Here is a 19,930-nt window from a genome sequence, read left to right on the forward strand (position 1 = left end):
AGACACTGCACGTCTGTCATTGGGTATGAGTTTAGGTTGTCCATAAATCTTTAAGAAAAATAGGTGACTATATGAATAGTCCAAAGTTCACTTGAAATAACAGATGGATCTCGTTAAATATTTTTCAGACGCCACTTTATTTCTTATATTGAACTTGATTTTTTTTTAAATATATATATTTATTTAAATTGTATGCTCATATGAAATAAAATGAATTTTGAATTCAAATATTATTATTATTTAATATAAAAAAATATATCAAATAATAGTATACCAAAATCTTAAATAGTATCTAAAAACAAATGTTGGGAATAATTTACTGTCCAAAAAAAAAAGCATGCCTTATTTTAAAAAAAACGAAAAGAATAAGATAAACACTATGCCATAAAAATTTATTTGATATTATAAACATTTTTAAGATATTTTTAAATTACTTTAATAACTTGATACTACGTTATTGTGATACTATTTTTTTTAATTTGAGGTGCAATAAAAATATTCTGTAAAAAAACGAATAATTCGAATCAAATACAAATAGTATATCTAATGAAATAATGCATCAAAAAATTATAACTCACCATTCGTCACCACAAATTTGGAAGAAGGCCGCTTACTGTTTCTAATATTAAAAAATTGTCAATTAGTTTCTTTTTAAATAATGTAACGATTATTTCTTTCAAATGTTACTTGTAACAATAAGTTATAATTTGAGCTTAAGCTTGAATTTTACATATTATAAGGGTTTTTCAAATATCGAAGAGCTTAAAAATTATTTCTAATTCTTAAGGAATCAAAAATTTTGGTATCTTTTAAAGTCCAACAAGAAAAAATTTTGGATCCGAAATTACATTATAAAAATACTGATTCTTTTTTTTATCGAGCACTATGTAATTAATATTTATTTAAATGAAAGGGAAAAGTTTTTAAGTTAAAAAAATTATTAATTATATAATTATTTAGATTTGGTTATTTTTTTGAAAATTTATATTTTAAGAAAAATATTTAGGAAAACAAAATAATTAGCATATTTTTGCAATTCCATATAGGAGAAAATGTCTGCCCTAGTCTGACAGAACAGGTTTCAATTAGAGTCTAATCTGACTTTTTTGGTGTTATACTATAATCTTATAAAAAGCTATCAAATAAATTAAAATTTTATTTCACATTATATGATATCTAAGACAAATAAACTAGTAAAATATACGACAATTTTTCGTTTGGTAATAAAATGTGTAATATATGAGTTAGTAAGATGTTAATATTCTTTGTTGAAATTTTGATGCGATTTTATCCAAAACGATGGCCCCCGAATCCTCCATGGCCACCGTATCCTCTATATCCGCCACCATATCCTCCGCGAAACCCTCCGTAACCTCCACCGAATCCTCCGTAACCTCCGCCGAAGCCTCCGTAACCTCCACCGAAGCCACCATAACCTCCTCTAAACGGAAACGCTATGGAGGCACTAACAAGGGAAAGCTTTTATATTATAAAAAAAAAATATGTATTATATATAATGCTAATGTAATAGGAAAGTTTAATCGAATATTATTTTTAAAAAATGACATTTTAATTTAGGAATCTAGTGAATAGTTATATTTTTAAATAAATTAGAAAAAATAATTTTTAAAAAATAAATTGGTCAATATAACAAAATTCAAGTCATAAATAGAAATCAATGGTTAAAAATTCTTAATTCATTTTTTTAAAAACAATAAAATAAGCAAATCAATGATATAAAAGTTTCACATAACCTAATTGTTTTAATGGTTATTAATTTCAAATCATACTAGCGATTTGCGACTTATTAAAGGATTTAATCGCAAAATTACCTAGCATGATTTTTATTCATTTTTTGAAATATAATTATTTTACAACTAGATTCCTTAAATTTTAAATAATAACATTAAACTTAATTTATTTTATAGAAATATAATCTGTAAATAAAATACTTACCAATATCGCCAATAGAAATATGTAATTTTTAAACATTTTTTTTTTGTTAAGGAAGGATTTATTAATTACTTTTTATAAATAAATTCAATGTTTAAATAGAATTTAATAAAATTATTATTGTAAAGTAATAATCAACTTTTCGACTGACTTTATATACTATTTTAAAAAATTTAAATTCATATAGGGTGTTATATGGTATATAACTCTATTATGATATTGCTATGTTACATTTTATGTTTTTGAAACGATTTCGTGATATTTTATCAAAAAACTTTTAACAACTTCTTTTGTTTTTTTTTAAAGTGTACTGTTTTTCAATTGGCATTAAAGGAAAGTAATTGCAGTAATTACATTTTATACAGTATACGATGTTGATAAATTATTGTGATAGTTATCATAATATTACAAATCTTTATAGGATTGATATGATTTTTAAAAATGATTTGATTTTGAAGATCAACAGATATTATATATTTGTACGCTGTTAGGGATAGATCGAAAAATTACCAAGAAATCAAATCGTTCTTATTTTTTAATTTAAATTTAAGAAAGAACAAATTATGAACACTTTTATAAGCTCCTCATTGGTTTAATATTATACAATTATCCGAATTTTATTAATAGTAAGGGTTTTGACATAAATGATCGAATTGAAACATGAAGAATCAGTCTTTACAAATTATAATAACTTGCCTTGGTTATACGATCTATTGTAACTTGGGATATCTTTAGTTTATATTTGTCCACCTAATTTTTTTTATGAGCGTTATACATTACAACCAATAATTAATATAGAATAATGTTTAGTTTTAAATATAATCTAGCAAAAATTTATTAGGAATAGAAATATCATTTTTTAAATAAAGTTATAATTTTTCAGGTGGATTCAGGCGCGTACGCAGCGGGGGGGACAGGGGGACAAATCCCCCCCCCCCCCAAAGCCAAAAAATGCAGATGCCGGATTATATTTTTCAAAAATATTATTGTTAATATTAATTTATATTTGTTAATATTTATTCTTATCTCATATATACATATATATATATATATATATTTAATTACATTTATTTATCACATTCATCTACTAAGTTATTTTATCAATCAATTTCGATTTAAAGTTTTCCTTGGCGTAATTTACCTATTATTTTCAAATTTTAGTGGCTTAATATTTATCTAAATTTCTAATAAAATAATAATTATCTCTGAAACTCCTTGTCCAACAGGGAGAAAAAAATTGCAAGCTTGTCCAACGAGATCGAGTCTCCGCCACAGTAACAGCTATTTTGGAGTTAGAAGAGCTGATTTTTAATGCTATTACTGAAATATCACAATGGCTTGAAAGAAATATTTCCTCAGAAGCAAGAAAATTATTGAATTCAATACTTATTCCAAATTTTTTTTCTCATTAGAATGTATTATTTAATTATACAACTATTTTATGTAATACTTTTAAAAACATAACATTGACTTGATTAAGAAGATGAGAATAGCGGAGAGCATTTTATTAGAACTCAAGGAAATAGAGCTAGTGTTGTTGAAGAATTTCATATTTTATATGTTATTGTTGAGTCAAAAGCAGAGCTATACGTGTTAAATATTTGTCCCCCTCGACTTGCAGCAAGCAAGCTCATCATCAAAACATTAATATAGGATCAGTAGAAGAGTATTATAAAACAAATGTCCCCTCTCCCAACCTTTTTCATATGGTGATAGAAAAAAAATATAAATATTTGTTAAATTTTTATCATGAAGATGTTAAAATATCTTATGATGCCTTATTAGCTGAATAATTATGATTAAAAGATTAACTATGGTTGATACAGTCCCAAAAAATGCTATGGATGCTTTTTATTTCAAACACATTTTAGATTATACTCCCAATTATTAAAATGGTTATATATATATTAGCAGCTCTTTAGTAAACTAATGAGAGAACATTCAATTTTTTAAGTAGAATAACAGAGCCTTGCAGAGGTACCATTTGCAGGACCAGGCCCAGATTTTATTTTAAAATTTTTTCCGGCCCGGGTTTTTTTTTAAAAAATTTTCAGGCCCGGCCCGGCTGGCTTAGCCCGAATTTTTTAAAATAAATTATATTTATTTTTGATATTTATAGCTAATAATGGCGATTTCAAATATTTGGTTTTAAAATATACAACTCGGCTCGGATATTTTTTCTTAAAAAATTTTCAGGCCCAGCCCGGGTGTTTTTAAAAAAAAAATTACGAGCCCGGCCCGGGTATATTTAAAAAAATTAAAATACAGTCCGGCTCAGGGGCCGGGCCTGCAAGTCTGTGAAAAACATACCTATGAAATACAACATCTGAAAGTAGATTGAATGATTTGGATCTTTTGAATATTCATAGACATTTAACGCCAAGCAAGGATTGATAATTGAAAAATTAGCTCAAAACATACAAAATACAATTATTCCTAAGAAACTTTTTGTGTATTAATTTATATTTACAACATTTAAATTTTTTATACTTTATATATTTTAAAAGCTCAAAAAATTCAAATTTCAATTTTGGGTCATTTAGGTGATTCATATCGTGGGTCATATTCACTTTATATTTTATGATTCACATTTAAATGCCGGTTTATATATATAATTTTTTTAATTCACATTAGTTTAAAACTGTGTATTAGAAAAGTTATTAATCCTAATAAATTTATGCTTAGTATTTTTAATTAAAAATATTATTTCTTAAAAAAATTTATTATCCCCCCCCCCCCAGACCAAATTCCGGCGTAGGCGCCTGGGTGGATTACATATTTGGGTTGTGGAACCAATCGCTTAAACCAGGTTAAGGTTAAATGGAGGCTAGATGAGGAGTAAGGTTTATATAATATTTGAAAGAAAGTTCGCATTGCTCTCATTGGGTCTATATGACTTCTAAAACGTCTAAAAATTAATGTATGTATTTTTTTTAAAATTAAGATCTCATATCTTAAGTAGCTTCCTTAAATTTATGTTAGAATATATGACTTAAATTTTTATTAATTTTGGTTAAGTAGTTTTTAAAACATAAACCATGACTTGGGTATGTCAGACCGGGCAAGAAGTTTTTGAGTAATTATATTTTGATCTAAATTTATAGGAGTGATATTTTTTCTTGAAGAATAAACATTAAATTTATAAAATATGGCAGCGATTTCTATTCTATAATTTTAGGTTAATCAAACATGACTCCCACTACCTACCATTTTATTATTTTCAAATTTTTTAATATAAAGATTTATTTGAGAAAAAGCATTTATGAGTAAATCTACAGTTGTAGATTTACCTATTCAGTAGTGTAGTTTTATTGGAATATTTTCCTAAATTTTCAATTTTTAAGTGTGTTAAAAAATGTTACCTTTTTGTTGAGAAAATATTGACATAATTTATCTTTAACCCTTCGTTTTTTTTATCATAGCTTAAAATAATTTTAGTAAATAAATATTTTGTAAATTCAAAATAAAAATTATAAAAGGAAATAAATAATTTTTGTTCGTATTTTTTCCCATTTCCGAGGAATTAAATTTTTTATTCGTTAATTAATAATAAAAAAGCTACGTTTAAAAATTGTCTTACTATTTTCCTAAGTAATATGGTATTAAGATAACGGATGAAATAAGTGTGCAATTAAAGCTGAAAATCTAAAATGGCACTAAAGGTATCGTGACAAATAATTTTTAATCAATAAGCTTTTTTAAAAATAAATACTAATTCTATTAAGCATTTGTCTTTTTTTTTCCTTTCTTTACGTGTTATTATTTTAAAATTAATACAAATTAGCTAATATGGTATGGCCACTAATTATGGAAAATTGCGTTCTTTTATTGGTTAAGAAGAAAAAATATAACAATTTTAAGTAAAAGTGGATATCATAGATTGAGGGAATTTGAATTTCTTGATCAAATATATTTTGTATATAAAAATTTTCAAAAACTTGATTATTTAAAATTTAGAATGTTGAAGATTTTGAGGTATATTTAGGAAACTTTAAAATTTAGTAGCTGAGATTTTGACATTTAAAAATTGCTGCAGCTAGTAAGTGTGGTAAACCTGGCATTAGAAACCGAGGCAATTCTAAACAGTCCTCCCACCCCCTACCTTCCAAATAATTATACCCTTGTGTACCCTCTAAATTATTTGTTGCAATATTTTAAAATATGAAGAATAATTTATCATCGAATCTTTAAAAAAATTTTTTTTATAGATCTTCGAGTCTGGTTTTTTTTTTATTAAAAGTAAAGCTGATAAAAACACTGAAGGATTTTATGGTTGATTTTGAAAAATAATATTCATAAAAAGGTATTGGGAAAACAAAATAATTTAAAATTTGTTGAAAAATCGGAAAATTAAATCAAATAGAATCACGAGTTCAAACGATTAGAGGTTGATTTTGAATACAGAAATCAAATTTTAACACAAATTTTTTTTATTTATTATTCATTCATTTTATTATCACAATAAAATATTACAAGAATGAAGGTATTTTACATTTTTTTTTGGTTTAGTATAACGATGTATAATATATATAATGAGGATCGTTAGGTGGTTAGTATTCTTTGTCAAGTCTTGACCCTATTTATCCAAAACGATGACCTCCGAATCCTCCGTGGCCACCATACCCTCTAAATCCGCCACCATATCCTCCGCGAAATCCTCCATAACCTCCACCGAATCCTCCGTGGCCTCCACGGAATCCGCCATATCCTCCTCGGAATGGGAAAGCAATTGAGCAACTAACTAGGGAAAGCTTTATATTTAAAAAAATACATTTTTTTATTTGCCAATGTAATATAAAAGAAGATATAATCGTCTGTTATCGCTAATAAATTAATGAATATTATACTTTACACGAAGTAATGTATATTGACTTTGATAACTATATATTAAACAATTAACATTAGTGTGAAAGATTATAAATATATCTAATTCCACCTTTTTAATGCACTAAATTAAATGTTTAAAATTGACCAAAGAAAATCTAGATTAAAAAAATTAAATTAATAGAATGCAACATAAACGGTTCCAGGCTTATTTTAGAAGATTTAATAGTAAAAAAAATTTACCTTGACTCATGAATTTTATTATTTGAGATAAGTCAGTTTAAATTTTATTTTACTACAAAATTCTTAAAACTCTTATAATTAATAAAAAAATAGCTTGTTTTACATATTGTATATAAAATACTTACTAATATCGCCAATAGAAATACGTAATTTTTGAACATTTTTGTTTTGGTATAAAAAATTATTTTTAAAAAGCAAATAAATTTATTAATTTAATTGTTTAGGGTAGAAATAAAATTATTATTGTGGATATCAACTTTTCGACAGAGACTTTATATACTGTTTTAAAATGATTACTTTTTATAAGTGTATTGAAGGCATCTAATTTTATTATTTTAAATCTTTTGTTATTTTTATATTTGTGTAACGATTTCGGAAAATTAGTTGCACTACAAATAATAAACTTTATAATAATTTCTTTTGTTTTTGGTAAAAATATTGTTTTAAATTGTCATAAAACAAAAAGGGAATTTTATGATATTCTCATTACCCTATTCAAGTGGCTTTTATAATTGCATATATATTCAATAATATTTTTATAACTAAATTTCTAAAGTATACCAATCATTTTTTTTTAATGGGATTGATTTGATTTTAAAGAGTGTTGTTATTTTAAATTATAAATGAATTGATTTTGAGGGATGAATATAAATTTGAAAGTATTGAGAAATCGCCATTATTTTAAATTAAGAGAAAAGATTTATTATAAGAGATTATTATTAGAATTTTAAGGAAAATAATCAAATTGGTTTTCAGATCATAAATAAACAAAAATTAGACCATAGGGATAATTTTTTTTTATAATTAATCTATTTTTTGGTTTATTTAAACGTCATTTCAAATTTTGATAATTGTGATATCTTTTCTTTAAATTTATCTATCTAAATTTTTTAAAGAATATTATTTATACCCCTAATATTTCAATTGATTTACATAAGATGTTTAGATACAAAAATAAGGTAATAATCTTACAACAGATTTTCTGACAATAAAATAAGTACAAAAATCCCACAAAATTTTTGGCTTCATTTTTTTGTATGTTAAATTTATGTTTTAAATAAATCATCCATTTTTAAGTGGCAATTGTGATTCTCGTTACAGATCTGGAATGTGAAGCTATTCTCCTGGAGGAACTCTACGCTGGTCGACAAATTTATGGATGGGTTATCTTAAAAAAGGTAGTATAATACTTCAGTATTATCAAAGGTCTGTAGAATATTACTTCAGGGTTGTAGTCAAGGGGGAAGGGTGGAAGCCCCATTCCCCCCCCCAAATAAAATTTGTTTTTATTATTAGTTATTAATATTTAATTTATCATCAATAATTAAATCTAAATGAAAATGAAAATACAACAAAATTTTTTTAATAAATGAGTTGTGAAAACCTGAGCATAATTATTCGTTATATATTTTTTTGTGGAGAAATTCAAGTAAATTTAATAGGAATCAACAATTTGTATATTTTTCTGCTGAAAGCATTACTAATTGTAATTTAAATCAACTTAATGAATTAAATATTAATTCATCGAATATAATTAGCCAGGCATATGATGGTGTAAACGTCATGTCTGGCATAAATGGAGAAGAATTAATGCTGGTTTAAATAAAATTAATATAAAAAAATTGCTATATACATTTCTACAACCTAGAGTTGCATCATGTGGTTGAAAATTGATGTAATAATTGTTATAATTCATAATATTTTTTTAATTTATCTAATGCAATGTTTATTTTTTTTGGCATACGTATTCTGTAAATATATAGGTCATACTCTTAATGGACCTTTAGACCAGTAGTGGACTGGTCAACTAGAAACATTTCGTATTTATGAGAATTTTGAGGGTATTGGTAAAGTATTATTTTACTTTTCTGATAGAACTTTTAACTCAGCATTCATGATTAGTCGAAGTCTTTGGTCTTTTATCTCAATGTGTTAATCTAATTTTATATTTACCATTTTAATTAATGAGGTATTAATAACAATAGATCCACTAAATAAGTATCTACAGCCAAAAAGCAGTAATATAGCGGATGCTAAGCATTGTATTGATTCCACAATTGATATAATAAAAATAAAATAAGTGATAATTCTTTTAAATTGGTAAGAATTATGGCTGAGAAACTAATATCAAAATTTAATCTATCCCTCACAAAAGATCAAGGGTAAGTGGAGTTATTTAAAAAAAATTATCGATTACTCTGTAATAGTATTTTAGATAGATTAACACAAGATAATTATAATCTTCCATTATGTTTTAAAAACATGTCCCCGCTTGACTCTGATTATACCTATTAGAATCATCATCAAATTTAAATATGACTTACATAATGAAACGAAAGTATTTGTGCAGATTTCAAAGCTCGCTAGATTATGAAATTGCATTGGATATGCCTAAGGATTCGGCCTTTACACGATCTGCAATATATAGCGTGTCTTCCTTTGCTGTCTATGCGGGTTCTGTAGCCAGAACAGTTGTGATGAAAGGATCGTTATTATTACAATTTAGGTAAATTCCTTTTGCATGGGTTAGCTCATTCTTGATGAATTGGAGCTAAAAATTTTGGAATTCCAAAAATTAATGCCTGGATCCCTTAAGTAAAAATGTGAAGAGAGAACGGTTGGTTGGCAGCATGCTAAATAATAGGAATTCAACTCAGCATGTTATAACAGGCCTGTCTCTGTTGGATTGCGTTGGGACATCAACAACGCGTATCCTCCATAACTAGATAGCATCATCTAAGGAAAATTTATTTTTATGTTGTGGGAAATGAATGTAGGTCTAGTAAGTAGACTACTTAAAATAAAAGCAATGAGAGAAAGATCGATGGGAGATCTAATCCCCAAACTACCGCTTTTGATGGATGGGCAATGAAGCCTGAGCCCATGATGTTTCATTAAATTTTAGATATAGGATATTTTCGATTAGATCTTCTATTCCCTTTTTATAAATGCTGAAAAGGATACTAAATTTAAAAATAGTCGTTGAGGGCAGAGAATAAAGGATGTGAAGAATGTTAAAAAAGCTTTTTAAGAGAAAGAATGATTTATGAGAAGGTAGCAAATCAAGAAGGTAATCAAGCTTAAGGAGGATATCAAGAGTAGAGTGGAGGAAGGCTGTGTGAATCCGCTAATGTGGAACCTATATATTTACAAAAAGTGAAAACCTAAAATTATTTTATAAAAAGAATATTGTTGTAATATTTAGATGAATTCAAATTAGAAGAATTTACGATATTATTTAATATGATAGACTATGTAAATGAGGATTAAAAGAAAGATATATATTTGAGATTTTGTGAATATTATATACTTTTCAGTTTTTGGAAAGAATTCTTTTTTAATTTTTATTTTATCATTTTTGCTTTTTAATTTTTATGTCTTATTATTTTATAATTATGTTGGATCTTGTAATAAAGTGATAGTAAAATTATTTATTCATATTTTATATATTTGCAGATTATTATTTTTCAGTTCTTTCTATTTGAATCTATTCTCCAATTGTTACCTCAATCTGCTTATTATAAATATAACATAACCAAAGGCTTATATTAAGTGGACTTAAAGACGGCAAATCAAATTTACGAGAAAATCCATACATAATTATCCCATAATTCTTATTCTTTATCATTAACCTAAAAATTGTAATAATATGTATTTTTTAAAAAATATATCTTGAAATCGTTATAACTTATAGTCATTTGTTTTTTAATAAAATTTTAAATTTTATTCAAGAAAATATTGAGAAGCTTCTATAAAAAACATAATCAAATATAATATCATTAATTTTTAGACAATTTGGATAAATACAATTTGAAAAAAAATAACTCATGATATGACCCTTAATTGTTAATTGTTTTTTTTCAAAAAATTGGCTAGATAAATTCACATTATTTTCTTTTTCACAAATTTTTTCCCCTAATCGTATTATAATATAAAATATATTAAGGTTATCAAACAAAATCTGATTTTTAAACACATTTTATAAACGCCCAAAAATAATTCAAACAATAATTTTGTAAAATTAAAGATGAAATCTACCATTTTATAAAAATAGGCCACGACCATTGACTTTTAATTAGAAAAAAATTTAAGCAGAATTTTACACAAGAAAAAATCAAGTTGGCCTTCTCAATGGAAAGATGAAATTGTTATGTGTTATACAAGCTGAGATAAAAAGTGGATTATATTGAGTTAATTATTGTTGTATATGGAAATTGTAATTGACAGATAATCGCCATATGATATCTCATGTGTTTGAATATCCTTTCTTTGTTTGTAAAGAAAATTTTATATTATTGGCCAATGATGTCTATTATAAAATTGACAGATACAAAAATTATATTTTTGTACATTGAAAATTCTATAATTATGTTTAGATGATTTCGCTTAGTTGTGGATACAACATAGCTATGCTAGGTATACCTCATTTCTAAGAAAAGAAATGTTTAAAAAAATTGAGGGGGAAGGGAAATATTACAATATTATTGTCATTTTTTTCTTAAATTTAAATAATAAATCAAACAGAATCCGCGAAGGAGTGAGTATACATTACATAACTTGACCACATGAAATAGATGTTGAGAATATTGCACCATTAATTAATGATGAAAATTTATAGCTTTTGGATCGAATTATATTATACATACACAAAATAACATTTATTTTTCATATCAAATTTAATAATCATGATATTGAATTATTTTTTCTTTAAATACTAAAAATTTTTTAACTTGATTCAATCAATCAAAATAAATTTAACGAAAAAAATAATTAAAAGTTAAAATTAAGATAATAGATTATATGGTGAAAATACAAAAATAAAATAATAAAAATTCACTTTAAATCAAAATGTCTTTATAATATGATAAAAAAAATATAGACAACATTAATACTTTATAATCAATTTATTAAACAACGGTCAGAACTATCTTTCCTTTACGTGTGTGTGTTTTTCATTAATTAACTTTGAAATATTTCAAGCTTATTCCTGCGGTATGATGGAAGATTATCTTCAAAGTTGGATATAAAAAACTAGTATTATTGATAAGTGATTGTGTTATATTTGTACTGGTATTTTATTTTATTTAATCATATGTTTATTTATAGGCTTTCGCAGTGAATTAAAAGTAAAATTAACATAGCCAATATAACTCTTTCATAATCAATTTTTTATTTATTTAATCATGCATGGGCATTTATTATCCCCTCTTATTTCCTATGGGTGTTTAAACAACTGGTTTTGCCTCTTGCTCGCACAGGTAACTGCGGCCTGCCCAAAAACGTGAATGATCCTCTTAATTATTTCCCATTTTTTATCCCAGTTTAATTGGTTTTTCATGGGAGAACCAAGCGTTGCTCTGTTGTATATATAACTTTGTTAAATATATGACGTTTAGGGCTAATGCGCCTAATATCAATTGAAATAAATGTATAGATACATTTTGTAAAATTAAAATCATAACTATATCTTATATAAACTTATCAGGTCAATTCAGCGAAACTTTTATCGCGAAACCAATTCCGTTTTTTTCCCAGAAAACATATATAGAAAAGACAATATTGCGAACCCATCATTGTGAATTTATTTCCTCGAAACCTTAACCGCGGCAACATTTTATCGAAATGTGAACCCTTTATAGCAAATTTTCTACCGCGAATGTATTGCGCGAAGTCATTATCGTAAGCGCATTACTTCAAAAATATAATTATTGCGAATTCATTTATTTGAAGGAAAACAACATATTCAATATTAATTTAATTTACCCATCAAAGTTCTTTAAATCATAAATGCGTTGTTTTTATTTTTCACTTATTTTCTATTAAGTGAGAATGAAAAGAAAATAAATTAGCCAATTTCTTTATAGTCTCTCTTACTCGTGGTTAATTAAATTTTTACCCCAATAAATTTACCCCCACCCCATTTCCTCTAAATGTGCTTTATGCCATTAAAAGTAAATTTTAGTAAATATTCTGATATGCTTATAAATTTTTGCAGTCAACATAGAAAATAGTCAAAACTAATATTTTTGCTTATCTTAGATTATTTTCAAAAATCAAAAAAGATTTTGCTATGTAATTTTTTTAAAATTTTCTTAAAATTATTTTATTAAATTTTCCAATTCTGAGAAAATTAAATTTTTACTTAGCAAAATTATATTCTGGGAATTCAGTAAAAGATCGATTTAGGTAGTTTTGATTCCGAGTAATTAAGGGAAAAAAAAATATATGATGTACAACTAATCTATATGTATTGTAGTTAAGCATTATTATAGCCTTAAGTTTCAGAATTAGTATTTGCCAAAGTTTGGCAAACTTCATGTTTAAGACTACGTTGAAATTTTAAATTAGGAAAATCCCTTATATTCATTTATTTATTCTTGAATCGTCATTTGATAAAGAAAATCTAATAGCTTATATTTCAGTTTTTGGTTAATGACTAGAAAAACTGATTGATGAATTTATAAATATAATAATAGACAATAGGCACAACCCAGATATCAATTTCGCTAATAAGAATCAATGATTTAACTAATGAACTCAATGATTAATATATTAATAAAGCCTATGCTCCTTGTGCGCAATTGTTATAAATGAAAACTTAAAGCATAGGACAGGATAGCAAATTTCTTTTATTCCAATGATAAATGTTACAAACTAATTAGTTCTTTAATAATTATATAAATTTATTAAGGTTATAAGAAAATTAAAACCTCTATTATTGAATTAATTTTGTACCTATTTTTTTAAAAATATAATTTAATTATTATGATAATATCATTACAATAAATATTTTAAAATAAAATAGTCATTATTGAGAATTTTTGCTATAAATATTTTCGCGATATTTGTCCCGCGATATTGTCTTCGCGGAATAGTATTCCATAATGTGGATTAGTAATAAAAGTTAATTCATTTGCGGTAAACGATATTCGTGGTAAAAGTTTCTAGTAAGTGCTTCGCGATAAAAGGTTAGCTGAATTGACATGAAAACCACTTAGGAACTTTTAACCCCTTCCCCCACTATTAACCATACCCCTTATACTGATCCCCCGTTATACCCTTAAAATATTTTTTCATAAATAAATATATGAATAAAAAATAAAGACAAATTGTAATTAGCAAAAAAGGAAATTTCAAATTCAAACTAGCAAAAATAGGAATTAAAAAAAATAAACAAAACCATATTTTTGACCCCCCCCCCCCACACACCTTTCCACTTATAATTCATTTATATTACGATTTTACGTCATACCTTACCCAGTTGTTATGTCACTGATTATATTTAAAAAAATCACGATCTTGATTTCACTGGAGTTTATTTAAGAAAATAATTTTTTTTAATCGGCTGATGATATCCTAAAGCATTTTAAACACTTTTTAAGGGTTAGTTTATCTCTAGAACGACAAGATAGGATATATGGTTATATTTTTTTAAAGAATATAAGGAGCATAATATTTGCCACAAAATGCGTTTCTTCAACTGAGGGTCTTCTAAATAAAACATAGTCCTATATCAAATTTATTTCAGAAAATGTCTTTTAAGTTTTATCCAAATTTAGACATGCACTTGTATTATATATATATTTATATTTTAACTGACATTTTTACCAAAAAATATTTATAAAGTTTAGCTAATTATTAACCGGGCAATGTCTAGCAGTAATCAAACTATTCTACGAATGAGACACATGAGAATTGCTTTCATATTTTTTACCTGAAAAGGTAGATTTAAAATTTTTTTCTTAATCTATAATTTTTAAATTCTAGTTTCTAAATTATGTCTAATATAATATCTGCGATAAAAATATTTCTGCTTTTTCATGTGACAATATCCCAAATTCTGGATAAACCTTATCTGGACAATGTGATAAGGCTTGAACATGACACTCATAACTCTTTAAACCAAGAAGCACTCAGAGAACTCAATCATATTAAAAAAAAACCGTAATAACATTTATTTACTACCATAATAAGAACTCGAAGTTTATTTTTTGCCATTATAATAAGTAATCATTGAGAAAATTTTGTAATTTATTTATGTTTGGGTCACCAAAACATATATCTATTTCATTTGACATGGTAACTGTAAGGATAATTATTTTTAAGCTTTGGATTCTACACCCTACCAAGGTGCTATTGTCTTTTGGTAATAATAAAATGTATAATTTTAAGTTGGTTGAAGTCATTTAAGCAAAGCAGTTTCATGATTAAGATCTCAATTTTTCAATTCAAAAGGTTCCATAAAAATTATTTATAAAAAAAAAACTAAATATTATCAATTACAATATTTTTTAAAATTATTTGTGATTATGGCTTATTCCTATAGAGACTAATATATTCAAAAATAAAATATAGAGCTATACTCCTCTACATATCTTATTAACATAGATTTCAAATTTTTTTAAAGGTTATCTATTGTAACTTAGGGTGTCCCTAGTAGTCATTTTACCATCCCTCTGAAACCATTGCATATTTTTAAAACTATTTAATTTTTTTAATTACATATTTTAACTTGATACATATGTCTATATTTTGTTTATTCTGCAATAATAATGCATGATAATAAGAATTAATTCACATAAATAGAAACACATAACATATCTTTCTTACATCTTATGCACATATTTAGTCTATCAAATAATTATTAAATATATGAAAAATTAGATTAATTAAATAGCAGAGTAGACATATACGCAAGCCTAAAAATTTTGGCCTTAGAAGGCACAAAGGTTTGGACATCTATTAACAAAATCTTTAGGTTTAGGCAATATTTTTCTGGCTAAAATATTGGCTCAAATCGAGTCACTTAACAACACTTTTGTTAAAGTAATAGGTATATTTTTTATAGTGCAGTTATTTCAGAGACTTGCAGAAGTATCGATTAATGATCTGCATTGAATCTAATTTCCCATGCCCGGTCTGAATTTTTTTTGGATAATTTGAGAACCTGACCCTACCCCAAACCAAATTTTTTTTAATATATCCCAAAAAACTCGATCTGATATAAAAATTAAAATTATTTTCCCCCCAGCCCACCCTAATTTATTTTTTAAAATATATAAAAATTTTATTATTTTTTTATTGTAAAAAATATTAGCATCTGTATCTTGCAAGAATTTTAAAATATAGCAATTTATTTGACAAAATGTAATGATATTATATTTAAAAATTTAAACCCAACCAACCTAACCCAGAATTTTTAAAAAAATGTTTGGCACGACCCAGCCCGAACCGGAATTATTTCTTAAAAATAGATTCAAACCGGATACGGGTTGGGCCGTGATTTGTAGATCTCTAGCATCAATTACCTGGCCCGGATTTCTAAAAAAATTCCTGGCCCAAATTATTTTAATTTTCAACCTGATCCAGCTCATATTTTTTAAAAAGAAACATTTTCGGCCCAACCCAATTCAGGAATATAAAATTTTTTCAATAAAATGGTTTTGAAATTATGTAGGAAATATGAAAAGTGAATAATTGTGATAAATTATTCAATTAATATTTTTAAATATATTTTATTATATATATATTTATATATAGACTTGTGCACCAACGAAACCTTTTTGTGCTAGTATAAATTAAACTGTTTTTAATGGTTCTTCTACTAGATCTGATTCATAGTTTGAGAAGCGTTTCTCAATTCTTTTCAAAACGTATTTAATAAAATATTATTGTTTTGCTTCAGATGTGCTTTCAAGTATAATTAATACACTTTGCCACGTTGGGACATTTAATTTTAACGTTTTCATGTGTGTGGCATTATTGCTACTATCATAATTGTAATCGCCAATTTGAAAGTGGGTATCAGGATATAGATCAGTGCTATTAATATAGCATATCTGATGTTAGATCTATTGTACTTGGACATTTTCGTTGATCTGCCTCGAACTTAAATTCAATCTCTGCAAGGTTTATATCTTAGAACAGTAATAATTTCTCTAATTCTTTTGATGGAATCTTCAACAAAAGGCATTTAATACCATCCACTATAACCATATCATGTAAACCATGACTCAAGCATACGTGATGTTCATATTCAACCTAATTCAAACACCCTTTCTAACATTGGAAATATATAAAATTATGGTAACTTTTGGAATTTTAGATTTTTAATTGATTGAATTTTTAAAATAATTTCAAAATAATTATGATAGTAAAAATAGGTACAAAAATAAGAATTCATCAAAATCCTGATTGACATTAAAAAAAATTTACAACATTTGATGTTGACCAATTATTAGAATAAAAAAAGGCATAAAATATGGAAATTATTTTAAAAACATAATATCGGCGGCACATGGTCGATGTGTTCATAATCGCCGGGTTTTCAGCATGGCCCCAGCGCACATGTCTATATATATAATAATCGCGATTTAAAATATTCGGTCCAGCACGGGGTTGGGTTAAACCCTTTCTGGGATTTAGAATTTTTTTATGGGTCGGGCCTAGGGCCGATCCTGTGGGTCTCTGATATAAATTTATATTTCATTTAAATACAATTTTTAAATAGCAAATTAACTTTGTATTAATAAAAAAAAAGATTATATTAATAATGACAAGTTAAAGTTTTTTTTTTATATATATAAAATAATTTATCAAATAACGAATTACTTTTTCAATGTAGCTCTAAACGGTTACTTTTTTTAAGGACGTAACTTGTAAATTGTAACTCGTTACTTTTCAAAAGTAAACTTTTAACAAGACACTATTTTTTTTTATGAAAGAAAATTTTATAACTTTGCATGATATAGAAAACTTTAAAAATAAATTTATGATCTTTTCCACCTAGCAAATTGTCCTCCCCCCAGCCAGAAAATCATTTTGTCTGGTCTGACCTGGCTCGCCAACTTTTAATAACCATAAAAAAATATAATATTTTATAACATATCTATAAAGATTATCAATCCCGATTCTAAGGTATCTAATATCATTGTCGCACACTTTATGAATAAATAAAACGACCACTTTTGAACTCGTTAAAGATGCGAAGAAAGAAATAAAAAAGAAAATAAAAGAAAAAAGAAAGAAAAAGAACGAAAGGAAGGAAAGGAAGGAAGAAAGCCAGATAAATATAAAGAAAGAAAGGAAGGAAGGAAGGAAGGAAGGAAGGAAGGAAGGAAGGAAGGAAGGAAGGAAGGAAGGAAGGAAGGAAGGAAGGAAGGAAGGAAGGAAGGAAGGATGGATGGAAGAGATAAGTTAATGATTTTCGAGAATCAAAATATCTCGAAAAGTTTTTATTTTATCAAAAATCGATATGTTCGAATAAGCAATATATTATAAAGATAACGACCGTTTAAATATATGCAAAATATATTGCGGATTAAAATTTCGTTAAAAAATTATTTTTTGCTTCTTCTCCCTTCCCCATAATTCCATTTGCTTAATCATTTTTCGAATAAATTATATTTATTCATAATAAAATTGTAAAATAAAAAAAAATGAACCCTTTTAAGGCGTTCGGTATTTTTAGTTATAAATTTTATTGGTAAATTAATGTAGCTAATTTATACTATGCGAACGTGAACAAGATATTTTGCTTTTAACATTTTGTATACTTCATTGAAATGACGATTTGAAATGTCGCTAAAAAAATCATTCCACCCATGCTTCATTGAAAAGTTTCCCGATTGGGCTAGTTTAATAAAAAAAATATGTAAAAGTTTATTTAAACGATTTCTTTCAAACAAAAATTGACTATTAATAACCAATCCTGGCACTTTTCAAAAAAATTTAGGCGAATCAGAGCAGATCGATTCAAAAAAAAAAGGTTTTAAATTCAAGGCGGGAAAAGAGCCTTATATAAAGGAGGCCACTTCTTAAAGGTGGTCAATCTCTTCTCAACTGCTCACTTTTTGAAGGTTATTACGATGTATGAACATTTTCCCTAATTTGTGCTCCCCCTTAAAAAAATTATATATATATATAACAGAACTTACCTACTGTTGGCGCCAAAAATAATTCAGCCGGACAAGCCTTACCACATCAGCGTCAATTTGCTCGACTTAGACAAGTCCGATTTTTATTCGTCTTATTTCACTGAATCTTCCACCACCGTGAGGGCTTCTCTTCAGCGGGACGGGGACGAAATCGGTTCGGCATCTAAGACCTTTCAAAGAGGCATCCCAGGAACCTTAACTATTCCTGTAAAAATTTCATCCATCCTATAAGAGAGATATTTCAGCTCAAGTTCCATGGAAATTATGAGCTTTAATAGTTGGCAGGGGGGGGGGGAATAAACTGCAAAAAATATATAATTCCCAATATTTTAATTCCTGATAAGATATTATTTAACATCTTATCTTTTTTCTTCTTTCTTTACCCAAAAAATGGTTGGGGAAAGGAAAAGGGTATCTTTTGTTTACTGATCATTTGAAGGGAGATATTAGATTATTAAATGCGAAATAATGGCAGCTTTCATTCAATTTTTTTTTTCTACGTTTCGAAGTAATCTGAAATCGGCAAAAATTAAATAATATTCTCTATAATTAATACCTTATTTCAGGTGCCTTCTAATATAAGGGGGGCAGGCGTTTACCGTCTCAAAGTGAGTGGCGATTCGACTAGGAACTCCCAAAAGCTTGGCACCCTTTTCAACCACGTGGAAACGCTTACCTACGACCCCAGGATTATGGCCGTCATGATTCAGCTGGACCGACCGCTATACAAACAAGGCCAGAAGGGTATAATATTTTAACAATATGTGAAAAAAAATTGAAAAATAACGATGAGGAAATAGGAACAATAAAATTGGGTATTGTATTCTCGTAGATGTTAGATTTTGGAATTCTTTTCTAGTTCTACTCTGGTTCTGTATGTTGTGACTTGTAGATGGGTAATGACTTAAATGTCGGCTAATTAGACTCAAATCTACAGGCGCGTTCCTAAAGAAAATCCGTTAAAATTAAGGTGT

At 26.5% G+C, this 19,930-nt stretch overlaps 2 protein-coding genes across 2 annotated transcripts in view; one reads left to right on the top strand and one right to left on the bottom strand.

The window, feature by feature from the left end:
• Positions 1-1,287: 1,287 nt before the first annotated feature.
• On the bottom strand, positions 1,288-6,658 carry LOC135924512 (uncharacterized). Its single transcript, XM_065459569.1, has 2 exons — positions 6,551-6,658; positions 1,288-1,479 (listed from the first exon to the last, which is right to left on the bottom strand). Exons 1-2 carry the CDS (start codon positions 6,656-6,658, stop codon positions 1,288-1,290), a joined length of 300 nt encoding a protein of 99 aa, XP_065315641.1.
• A 7,946-nt stretch (positions 6,659-14,604) lies between these two features.
• Positions 14,605-19,930, top strand: part of LOC135924513 (CD109 antigen-like) — a 35,210-nt gene continuing 29,884 nt past the window's right edge. The window contains exons 1-4 of the mRNA XM_065459570.1: positions 14,605-14,742; positions 14,788-14,964; positions 18,950-19,163; positions 19,523-19,700. Coding sequence (XP_065315642.1) covers positions 14,798-14,964; positions 18,950-19,163; positions 19,523-19,700 — 559 coding nt within the window. The 5' untranslated portion in view covers positions 14,605-14,742; positions 14,788-14,797. The remainder of the gene's footprint in view (positions 14,743-14,787; positions 14,965-18,949; positions 19,164-19,522; positions 19,701-19,930) is intronic.

The sequence above is a fragment of the Gordionus sp. m RMFG-2023 genome, chromosome 2, assembly GCF_954871325.1.
Source record: "Gordionus sp. m RMFG-2023 chromosome 2, tfGorSpeb1-WG-v2, whole genome shotgun sequence".
Taxonomy (NCBI): domain Eukaryota; kingdom Metazoa; phylum Nematomorpha; class Gordioida; order Chordodea; family Parachordodidae; genus Gordionus; species Gordionus sp. m RMFG-2023.

Bases quoted from the DNA above. Each gene is read 5' to 3' on its own strand.
- LOC135924512 (XM_065459569.1), bottom strand. From the start codon at position 6,658: ATGGCGGATTCCGTGGAGGCCACGGAGGATTCGGTGGAGGTTATGGAG. The intron at 1,480-6,550 runs GTCATCGTTTTG...ATAATATAAAAG, and splicing joins TGGCCACGGAGGATTCGGAG to CTTTCCCTTGTTAGTGCCTC.